The sequence below is a fragment of the Lathyrus oleraceus genome, chromosome 6, assembly GCF_024323335.1.
Source record: "Lathyrus oleraceus cultivar Zhongwan6 chromosome 6, CAAS_Psat_ZW6_1.0, whole genome shotgun sequence".
NCBI lineage: Eukaryota > Viridiplantae > Streptophyta > Magnoliopsida > Fabales > Fabaceae > Lathyrus > Lathyrus oleraceus.
Genome location: NC_066584.1, coordinates 472,393,767 through 472,405,772, shown reverse-complemented (window position 1 = coordinate 472,405,772; position 12,006 = coordinate 472,393,767). Strand labels below are relative to the sequence as shown.

At 37.9% G+C, this 12,006-nt stretch overlaps 1 protein-coding gene across 1 annotated transcript; it reads left to right on the top strand.

Moving 5' to 3' along the window:
- The first annotated feature begins 4,415 nt into the window (after positions 1-4,415).
- LOC127095438 (heavy metal-associated isoprenylated plant protein 37) lies at positions 4,416-6,818 on the top strand. Its single transcript, XM_051034124.1, has 3 exons — positions 4,416-4,910; positions 5,105-5,180; positions 5,519-6,818. Exons 1-3 carry the CDS (start codon positions 4,872-4,874, stop codon positions 6,529-6,531), a joined length of 1,128 nt encoding a protein of 375 aa, XP_050890081.1. The 5' UTR covers positions 4,416-4,871; the 3' UTR covers positions 6,532-6,818.
- The last annotated feature ends 5,188 nt before the right edge of the window (positions 6,819-12,006 follow it).

The following is a 12,006-nucleotide window of genomic DNA, read 5'->3' as shown; positions in this document are numbered from 1 at the left end:
TGATGACGACATGAACTACATAATTTTACCATTTTGTTTGTCGTATCCATTTCGGTTCGAATACGGGTGCTGTTTGGGTGACCTTTTTTCTTTCTTTGCATTAATTCATTGTGCCAGAGAATGTCCTCTTGATATGCAGACCAGTAATCCTCTTTTGCTACCACTGAAAAGCTAATTTTGTAGACATTGGAGAGACTTATGACTTTGTAAACTCCAGATAGTAAGTAGGATAGATCCCGTCGAACCTTTGAACATGCCGCTATGACATGGGAATAGGGCATACGAAAGGCTTGGAACTTTTCGCAGTCGCACCAACCTCTATCTAGTTCCACTCTATAGTGTCCCCCCGGCATGCCTTCATTGTGATCCATGGACCCAACAACATTGTACCAACCTTTAGTATGGTCAAACACTGTGACCACATGTGTGTTAGCTTTGGAAGCTTCCTCTCTAATGAATTTCATTGAATCATCACTGAAAAACTGTCTAGATTGTAACACTGAACTCCATTTGGAACGTCTAGTCTCAAACAGCGCCCCTAGCCTGAAATAGGTTGCTTGCACTAAAGCGGTTATAGTTAGGTTTCAGATGCCTTTGAAGATAGAGTTCATTGATTCTATAAGATTTGTTGTCATATGGCCCAAACATTGAATGTTGTCGTATACCCAATTTGCACATAAGGATTTTAAAATATATCTGACGAAGGTTCATCTGCACCCAAATTCAAGCTTGTCATGTGTTGAGGTGGACAATATACATGACTAGCTGGTAATGACTCCTCTTCTTCTTCATCATTCACCACTGAATCAACCAATAAATCGACTTCTTCTTCTTCCTCGTCAACAACATTGACTTCAGCTTGTTCATCGTCATCAGTTTCACAAAACACCTGTGACAGATCAACGAATTGAGACACTTGATGTTGTTGTTTATAACTATATATCATTGTATCCAGATTGTTCATGACTGACAAACATATGTTAAACATCATCATCGTATCGAATCTTCAACTGATAAAACTTTACTTGGTTGTCTGCAAACCACACCAGATTTTTATAGATGATTTGTCCCACCTGACTGCACTGCAATTTCTTTTATATTCTTTATTTCAAATATGAAAAATTTGATCGCCGATTTATTGTAAATCGAGTTACTTATGTGTTGCAAAAACAAAAAACGAATAAGTGATGCTCAAATATTTCACCATTGGTATGGGCACTGATCATGTAATGTGGTGATGAAGACGTTTTTTTTTAAATGTAAGTTTAGTGTTTGATGGTGAATGCATTGATCACATATTAGTATGCAGTTAAATAGGGTAGACAATGAAGGCAGCAGAGGCAAGTGTACTGATCACGTAAAGAATCTGCAGGATTCCATGCAGAGACAAGACAAGGCATGCACTTGCATGATTCTCTGTCCTAATAAGCCAAGGCATGCGCTTACAAAGATGTTTCTACCATAATAGTCCAAAGCCGGCGCCCTTATCAATGGCACATAAAGCAAACCATGCGCCCTTAGCTTTGGCGCATACTACCATACATGCTTAAACACATGCACGCACCCTTAGCTTTGGCGCTTACTCCCATGCTTTACATGCTGCAACTTGCCAACCTATCTCATATATAAATATTGCAGCAACTCACAATACTCAACATCTGCAACACTCAATACCCGTAACACTTAACCTCTGTAACACTCAACCTATACAACACTCAACCTCTGCAACACTCAATCTCTCTACCAAGGTCAATCTCTCAGCAACATTATGTCTCTATTGACTATGGATGATGAACATCGAGGAACAATCAATGATGTTGCGAGATTTGTATGTTATTACTTAATCTTATTTTTATTTCGTAACAAAATGTCTCTATTGTTTATTACTTCTTCTTACTTATTTCTTACTTATGTTCAGGACCCAAAGAGATTTCGATGTCGTGTACATGAATATGTACCACACGATCCTTTGATAGAACCATATATTCGAGGATGCGATTTTGGTAATCTACTCAACATAATCTCATACTCGGTTGACTTCAAATTTATTCTTACTTTGTTAGAGAGATGGAGACCCGGGACCCACACATTTCACCTTCCTTTCGGTGAGTGTACCATCACGCTTGAGGATGTCTACATGTTGTTAGGTCTACGTATCGATGGTAAGGCCGTAAATGGTAGAGGTAACCAAGATAACTCTATATGCGATGAATTATTGGGTGCCCCTTTGTGTGAAGACACAACTACGGGAGAAACTTCTGGTCAAGTTAGGGGTCAAGGTATTAATTTAAAATATCTTAAACAATATTATGTAAGTATAATATTAAACGAAAAATCCACCGAGTATGAAAAGATAATTAAAGTTCAGTGTTATATTATGATTCTATTTGGTAATTTTTTATTTCCTGAAAGTATTGGTAATACGGTAAATATTATGCATTTTCCGTTGTTACTAAACATAAATAAGGTAAACACATATAGTTGAGGTTCAACTGTTTTGTCCCATCTATATAGTTTGTTGTGCAAAAATGCTAAAACAAATACTTGTACATTTCATTCTTGTGCCTATTTGCTACAAGCATGAGGTTGGTCAAGAATGTCGTCACTCTCGGTCAACGAGAGGCCATTCATATTCCTCTTTGCAACAAAGTAAGTTTAAAATGTTACTATCTAATTTATTATACTTTATACTAAACTAACTGTAAATAATATTTTTCAAAAATCTTTTCGATCTAGGTGGTTAGTTAAAGGGATGAACTGCAACAGGTGTCAGAAATACGCTGTAGTAGTATATCACAAGCTATTAGACCACATTGGACCAGACGATGTAATACTACTACACAATTCTACATTTGATTTAAAAAAATTATCCAATTACAAATCATTTAATCATGTCATATTCTTGTACAGTTTATCTAGAGGCCATATATGGGCCTGATCATCAGGTTAACCATGATGCTGCTGCGATCTGGACAACAAAAACACCAATTATCCGGTTCACTATTGTGGAGATCCACTAGAGTGACTGTGTAAAATTGCAGTTCAACATGCAACAACAAATTTCAGAATCTCCGACGTGTTTGGGAGATTGGCATCAACAAAGATTCGATGACTAATGAGATTATTCCGATTAGAGAGACTTCGCAAAAGAGATGTGTCGTCATTGGAGGAATCGACAATAACACATCTTAAACGAACCAGTCATACATGATGCTAGACTAACTCAACATTATATGACATGGTTTAGGTCAGTTACAACGCCACAATTTGTGTCTGAGCCAAGATATTTGATTGATCCACACCAACGAGCTTCGTCATCATAGGCCCAACAACAAATTCTCGTCCAAGAACAATGTCAACCCACCTAAACCCAACGATCAACCTCACACCATCACCATACCATATACATCCAACCACCAAACATCCAACCTCGCAACCAATTCATGCCACACACCGAAACTCAAAACCAGGAATCAAACGCTAACCACGAACAACCATACACAGCCACCACAATAATCTATAGCCCATATGATTCATACGATTGAACGTCATGCCATCGTAGCCCCCCACCAATGAACACCCAAACATCCCATCACCACAACACCCAACTATTGTTTGACTTTAGTACACCATATGAACCATTACTTCGTTTCCAAAATGATTCAATGTCCCAATTCGGACAACCATATCGTCCACAATCCACCAAACCACAACGACTCAACTACGACAACATGGACACCGAACTCAATTACGGAAGTGCCTTGGCGACAACCCCCCAACTATTGGGGATAAATGATGCCAAATCTATCAAATACCGCTGGACCTTCCATCAGACCTTCACACCAGCCACCACTACATCATGTCAACACTCAAAGACCCCAAACACCTCAGAAAAATCGTGAGAGACCTCGAAGACAGGCTAACACACCTGGATGTTGAACATGAGGCGTTTCAATCGGGCGAGTCATTGATTTTCTTGTCAATTTTATGTATTATTACTTTATAATATAATATAATTTTTAATTTAATTAATTATAATTATTAAATTTAAAATTATTAAAAAAATGGAAAGTCCATACGCCACATGCACTGACGCATACGCTGAGCCAATGCATGTGGCATCAAGGCATGCATGCTCCACACGCATGGACGCCTAAGCCCATTAGCATTGCAAGATACTTGAGTGTCATCTTTGAATGATAATTGAATGCGTCCGTTTAAGTGCCGCTTCAATAGAAAAAAATAATTATTTTGATATTTAATTTGAAGAATTAATTATTTTAATATTTAAATTTAAATAAGTGATTATTTAAAAAAAAATCACATTCTCACTCAGACATTAACTCAAAATATCTACACTGGTTCATAGGTCTTATAAAATGCAAAAACTTACTAGAATTTGAATACTCCTATTGAGGAGTAGTAGTACGTTAAGATATGACAAAGTGCACAGAGTATGAATTCGCCATGTCAAGTCGCTGTTGTTCTTTTATTGTTTTTTTCATCTCACTATATCTTTTTAACGTTAAATCACATCGCTTCAGTTTCCAATGCCTCTCTCTCTCTCTCTCTGACTTTTCCATTTCCTTTGCATTCTTTCTTCTTACTCTTCCACCACACACACACCACTTTAAATTTTTATTTATTCTGTAAAACCCATGTGCCTTTGTTTTTGTTTACTTTCGAGAACTTGTGAAGAACAAGACTAGCTACCACTACTACTACTACTATACCTAGCAATAGTATAGAGAGTCTCACAAACAAACTAGAAACAACTTGCTTAAGTTAAAGCCTTTTTCTTTTGGTTGCAAACAGAAAAAAAGAGAGAAAAAAGAGAACTCTTGTTTCATTCCAAACAGCACTTTGAAGAAATGACTAAAGAAGATGACTTTAAGCTCCTTAAAATCCAGGTACTTCTTTCTCTCCTTATTACTAACATTTTCCTTAAAACAAATAACGCTTTCTGTTCTTTCTTTTAACACCCCTTTTTCTTTCTTTTTGTTTTTTTAGCTTCCTATTAACATGACAACAAACTTGGGTTTTTGGTCTTTTCACTAAAAAATCTATCTTTCTGTGTTTTTTGTTGTTTTTTCTTCTTCTGCAGACTTGTGTTCTCAAAGTGAATATTCACTGTGATGGTTGTAAGCAGAAAGTGAAGAAACTCCTTCAAAGAATTGAAGGTACTCGCTTTCAGAATCATACTCAAACTCAGTGTAGTAGCATTGTTTAGTTTATCAGAAACATAAAAATTTGATTTTTTTTGCCTATATTTAACTGATCTGTTCCATTTAGTAACATAACATGAATGCTATAACTTTTCATAACTTTCGTTGAAATTTCATGCTGTAAAAAGTTTGGTGTTTATAACTTTTACCTTTTTTCCCTTCTGAAAAAGGCCACAGTTTGAACATGATGTATTATATGGATAATGTGATCATAATTCATACAATGTTTAGAATAATGAAAAAATTACTTTTATTTTAAGTTTTTGGGTTTTTGGATTGTTTTTGTTCTTTAGGTGTTTATCAAGTTCAAATAGATGGAGAACAGCAGAAGGTAACAGTTTCAGGAAGTGTGGATGCTGCAACATTGATCAAGAAGCTTTTAAGATCTGGAAAATATGCTGAGCTATGGTCTCAGAAAAGTAACAATAATCAGAATCAAAAGCAGAAGAACAACAATGTTGTCAAAGATGACAAGAACAAAGGACAGAAACAAGAGCTGGTCAAAGGGCTTGAAGCCTTCAAAAACCAGCAGAAGTTTCCTGCTTTTAGTTCTGAAGATGACGATGAGTACTACGACTATGTTGATGATGAAGAGGAAGAAGATGAAGAGATGCAGATTGTCCGGGAGAAAGCGAATCAAATTCATATGATCAGACAAAATGCAGCTGATGCATGCAATGTGAAGAAAGGTATTGGAGCTAAGATGAACAATGCTTGCAATGTCAACGGCAATGGTAATGGTAGTGGATGCAAGAAAGGAGGGCCGAATCAGAATATGGGAATGAAGGAGAGTGCGAACGGGGTTGATCAGAAAACAATGGCTGCTATGAAGATGAACAATGCTCATTTGGTTGGTAACGGTGAAACCCTCCACCTCGGAGAATCCAAACGGGGTAGTGACATTGGTGCTATGATGAACTTAGCAGGTTTTAACGGTAATAATAACAATAATAATAACAACAGTGTTGGTAGTGCTGCTACTATTCTAGGTGGAAACTCAGCAGCTATTCCTAACGGTGGTTTTGTTACTGGACAATTTCCACCAACAATGCTGATGAACATGAACGGTTTCAATAACCATTCATCTCCGATAATGAACATGAACATGCAGCAGGCAAGGAATGGTATGATGATGCAACAACAACAGCCTCAAATGATGTATCACAGGTCACCGTTTGTTCCTCCAAATACTGGCTACTACTACAATTACAACAACTACATTCCTGCAAATGCTAGCGAGGATCATCACTCTGCAGCACACATGTTCAGTGATGACAATACTACCAGCAGCTGTTCAATAATGTAGTGATAGTGATTGTAGTAAAAAAAGTTAAGGAAGAATGATTCTTAAAGGATTGTGTTTGACCTTAAAGTCCCGTTTTCCAAGTTAGTATAGTAGTTTGACTCATAATTTGGTGGGACAGATATGTTTTTAGGATGTGGTTGTGTTTGTTTGTGAATGATTTCATCACTGTACTATGTAGTAGTGGATTTCATGTTAAATTCTCCCTGGTTGTGTCTCATGACTTGTGTTTCTTATATTGAGGATTCGAATCCACATCTTTATAATCGAAAGTCGTTGCACCCTTGTAATCGAATGTTTCTGTAATGTAAGTGTAGAGTAGAGTTTAAGGAACATATTGATATGGGACATTCATTCTTAAAGTAGACAAGGTGACACAAGTTACTATATTCTGAACACACAAACTGTGTAATCAATGTGAATATTAGTATAATATGCACGTTAGGTAGAGTAGCACGCGTAAGTCACGTGTGTAATGTAATGATGAGAGTAACTGGAAGGAGAAGGACCACATTGAAACTTGAATGTTGTGTTGTTTTATTGGTGATATTATATGTACTAGGATGCTAATAATAGACACATGATGCTGATAGCAAGGCATTAACTAGTGTACTATTTTATTCTACCAGAAATAAAGAACCAGTTTTATGGTTTTATTAATTGTTGCGATGCACATGTACTGTGTTTGATTAATGCTTATCCAAATACAGGTTAGAAGTACAACTGAATGTCGAAGGATATCATTTGTTTAGTTTAAAGGATATCATTTGCTAAGTTAAAGAAACTTGGAAAAAATTTAAGGGATCGAACTCTAATATTCTACTCTCTAAGTCTTGCCATAGATGTTTTATTTGAGATTTTTACTATTGTTAAAAGATAATAATTGATTGTGTTGATTTCGCATCATTTATTAAAATAACTTTATTAATAGTAATAGATAGTAAAATAATTATATGAATTAAAATATAATAAATAAGGGTAAATTTGTGGAAAAATAAATAATAAATATCACATTGATATTCTAAAGAGAAAAAATAGTTTAAGACAAATAAAAACAGGAAAGAAGATACCTGTTGTGGGATAGAGAGAAAAAATAGTTTAAGACAAATAAAAACAGGAAAGAAGATACCTGTTGTGGGATAGAGAGAGTAATAATTAATCTAGTTGGTTAAGTGTTATTTAAGTTTAAACTTTTTGATGGAGTGGGGATGGTAAAGCATTAAACACACTATTAAAACTATTACAATTCCCTTTCTCATGTTAAGGTTGTGGAGTCATTCCAAATGTGAACTTAAGTTTTAATTAAAATTGAGTCATTAGTAAAGTACAACATGTTGATATATTATGTTAATATATTATATTTTGAAAGTTTTAGTTCAAAATTGAAGTCAGTAACAAAGTGCAATCGATTGACATAATATATCAATCGGTTACGCTTAAGAATTTTCAATTTTTTGTTTGATAGTTGTACCTTATCTTGTATGTATATATACCCTTTGGGTATTTTATAAATATGTAATGTGCATAGACACATACACACACTCTCTCTCAATGTGCATACACACACTCTTTCTCAAAATACCAAAATAAATTTGACACTATTTGAAGGAAGAATATATAAGAGATGTGAGAATTTGAAGCATCTAAGTGTTTAATTTAACGAGAGAATTTGAATTGCAAAGAACGAAAGAGTATGAGACAATCAAAGAATACTCAGACAAATTGCTTTCCATTGCAAATAAAGTTAGATTTCTTGGTACTAACTTTGCTAATTCTAGAATTGTAAATTTTTTTGGTTATATTGTTGGAAAGATATGAGGCATCTTTAGCCTCTTTAGAGATCACAAATGATATTTATAAGATCACTTTAGTAGAAGTCATGCATGCCTTGCAAGTCCAAGAACAACGAAGGCTTATACAACAAGATCATATGGTTGAAGATACTTTACCAGACGAGAGCTACCAATAAAACTCTATAAAGAACAATCCAACAAGTAGCGAAAATGTTGCAAATAGCTACATCAAATGAAAGAGTGAAAGGAAATGTTATTCACTTTGTCAACACTGCGGAAAAATGGGTCATCCACCATTTAAATGTTGGATAAGACCAAATGCAAAGTGCAATGAGATGGGTAATGAAAACGTGATTTCTAGAGCAAATATTCAACAAGTTGTAGTTGAACCAGAAAATACACAACATGAGGTGGAAGACCATATTTTTGTTGCAACATGTTTTTCAAACAATAACTCATGTGAATCATGAATGAATGATAGTGGTTGCACAAACTCCATGACTTACGACAAAAATTGTTCAAGCAATTGGAGGGCACCAAAGTCAAATGTGGCATAACTGGAAATGTCGAACACATTCAAGTTAAAGGTATGAAAAATCTCACTAATGTTTTATATGTACCTGAAATTAATCAAAATTTACTTAATGTTGGACAAATATTTGAAAAAGGATACAAGAATATTTTTGAAGATAAAAATTGTATAATCAAGGACCTAACAAGCCAAAAAACATTCAAAGTCAAAATGAAGAGCAAGAGCTTTTCATTTGATCCAATGAAGGAGGAACAATCTTCTTTTCCAATCACAATAAGTGCAACTCTTTGGCACAAAAGGTTGGGCCATTTCCATTAGTTGAGAATGATCTGCATCTAAAAATTCAATTAGTCACTCGAGTTCCTCCTTTAACAAAAAAAAAAAGTAGCTAGAGGACGAACTAGAAGCTCCAACCTATTCATGCCAATCTTGCTGGACCACAAAGAACTCACACTAATGCAAATAAGAAATTTAACACCAATAATTTTAGAGATTTAATATCTGTTTTTTTTTTGCAGTGTTGCTGTCGACGGTATTGTAAGTATTATTTAGATACCTTTTTAAAATAGGTATGGTAAATCAATTTAACACCGATCATAAACTAGTGTTATATATAAGTATTAAAACTAACATTCAACATATTTTTTCTCTTTCAAAAAAGGTGTAAAAACAGTTTTTTTTAAATAATCAGTTTTTTCAATTTTTTTTCCAAAAAGAACCAATAATTCAAAAAAATACCAAAATAACCAGTTTTACAAGAGGATGCGCCAGATGAATTGACGCACCCCCTAAGCATGAGGAGGAGGCACAAATAGCATTGACACATGCATTGGGCTCCTCATGAGGAGGCGCCAATGCTATTGGCGCATGCATTGACCCTCATGAGGAGGCGCCAATGCTCCTGGCGCCTAAGTGTAATTCATGGTGTATGCGCCAATTCATCTGGCGCATACACCCCTTGTATTTTTTTATTTATATTTTTTTTTAAATTTTAATTATGTTTATTTAATAAATAAAAAATAGTATTGGAAAAAAATAAATTTATTGATGTTGTAATAATTGGTTACATTGGACTGACAATAAACTAGTGACCGACCCGATTATAACGCCCCCTGTTCTACATCCAGGTGCGTTAGTTTGTCTCCGAGGTCTCCCACGATTTTCTTAAGGTGTTTGAGGTCTTTGTGTGCTGACCTGATCGAGCGATGATTGGTGGGAAGGTCCGGCGGAAGTTCCAGCGGTATTTGATATATAGGTCATCATTTGTTCCCAATATCCAGAGGGGCTCTGGCTAATGGCGCTTCCGTAATGGAGTTCGGTGCCCATGTCATCGTAGTTAGGTCGTTGGGGTTGGGTGGATTGGGGACGATATAGTTTCCCAAATTGGGCCATTGAGTCGTTTTGGAAAGGAAGTAATGGTTCCTAGGGCGTACTATAGTTAAACAATGGTTGGGTGTTATGTTGATGAGATGTTTGGATGGTCATTGGTGGGGGGATACGCTGAAGTGACCCATATAAATCATCTGGGCTATAGACGGTTGTGGTTGCGGGGTTTGATTCTTGGTATTGTGTTTGGGTAGGTGGTATGAATGGATTGCGACGTTGGATGGTTGGTTGTTGGGTGGATGTCATGAACGGGTTGCGAGGTAGGGTGTTTGGTTGTTATGTGTATGTGGTAGGTTGATGTTGTGTGGTTGGTTGTTGGGTTTGGGTGGGTTCACATTGGTGTTGGGTGGGGAATTGTTATGGGGCGTACGATGACGAAGCAAGTTGGCGTGGATCCATCAAATACCGCGGCTCGGATGCAAATTGTTGAGTTGTTACCGACCTAAACTGATCTCACCTGATCAGGAGGGCCTTCCAAGGTCTTGGTGAATGGGCCGGAGAATGAAATGAGAGGGGGGTGTACCTGCAAGGTGCTCCAACGCTTAAGTCAGAAAAGGTACAGAATGAGATTATCAGAGTGTGAGTTAGCATACCTGCCCCTTTGCCATGAAAGGGGTATTTATATTGAGCCCCCAGCGCTGGGCCAAGGCTCCTAATGGGCTGGATTAGCTAGGCCCAAGGAGGAGCTGCCAGGGGACGCGTAAGAAGCGTTAAGACCTAGACCAAGGTCTGCCCCCTGGTCCAACTGCCCCTATCCCTAAGGAGACAATATAGGGGAGTTGGGTGACGTGGTGAGTGAGATGCCGTTATGGCTCTGCCCGACACAACTTAGGTGCCCGCGGCGTGGGTTGACGATGAGTGGATGGAGATCATATGAGGAGGACCCGCTCGTTGTCCGACACGTATTTAAGGGGCCGGGGAGACATTCTCCGGGCGGACGGTCGTTCACCTGACGTGTCCCCGTGGTCGCTTGGATACGGTCGTTTGGACGTGGGCTTGGCGAGCATTGGGCCGCGCCGTGCTAAGCGTCGTGGCCCAGTCCAGAACAGGAGCCCCCCAAGTCGAGTCTCTGAGCCAGAGAGATGACTTATGTTTCAACTAAGGGTTCCCCGAGACGATGGGGAAGCTTGATCGTTAGACAGGTGAGGTCGTAACAGACCTACTCATGACTGACATTTCTCCGGGGATGTCGGGGATGGAGGTGATCGGTTGATCTGCTCCTTCCTTGTAGTAAACGTGGGTATGGCGCGGGGAGGAGGCGTCTTGGTGAGTCGAGGAGACGGACAGGTGCTCGGGTCGTTTCAGCTTCTTATCTTTGACAGACGTGTCTCACGATTAGTGGCGTCTCTTCGTTTCGCGCGCAAAGACGGCGTAGGCAGGCTAGGCAATGATGACCTAGCGTGTTGGTCCACGTGCCAAGCCCTATAAAAAGGGGTTGAGTCACTTCATTTCTACCTTTTTCTCGCTCATACGTTCACCGGAGATCTCCACCTTCTCTCTCGTTTGCTTGCTCAACCGTCTGGACCGCCGTCTCCGCCCGTCCTCCTATCTGAACCACCGTCTTCTGTTCGGACACCACCGTACCCTTTCAACTTAACTATGTCAGGTATGATTTTCCACTGTGACCCATTCTTTTTCCTTGTTGTTTTCTGTCAAACGCATGATAATGTTGTAGAAATGTGGTTAGGTTTAACTTGGGAACAGTGTAGTGGACTGTAGGTGTATATTAGATGGTAGAAAATAGGGTTGGGATCCTACTGTACCGGG

Bases quoted from the DNA above. Each gene is read 5' to 3' on its own strand.
- LOC127095438 (XM_051034124.1), top strand. From the start codon at position 4,872: ATGACTAAAGAAGATGACTTTAAGCTCCTTAAAATCCAG. The intron at 4,911-5,104 runs GTACTTCTTTCT...CTTCTTCTGCAG, and splicing joins TTAAGCTCCTTAAAATCCAG to ACTTGTGTTCTCAAAGTGAA. The intron at 5,181-5,518 runs GTACTCGCTTTC...TTTGTTCTTTAG, and splicing joins ACTCCTTCAAAGAATTGAAG to GTGTTTATCAAGTTCAAATA.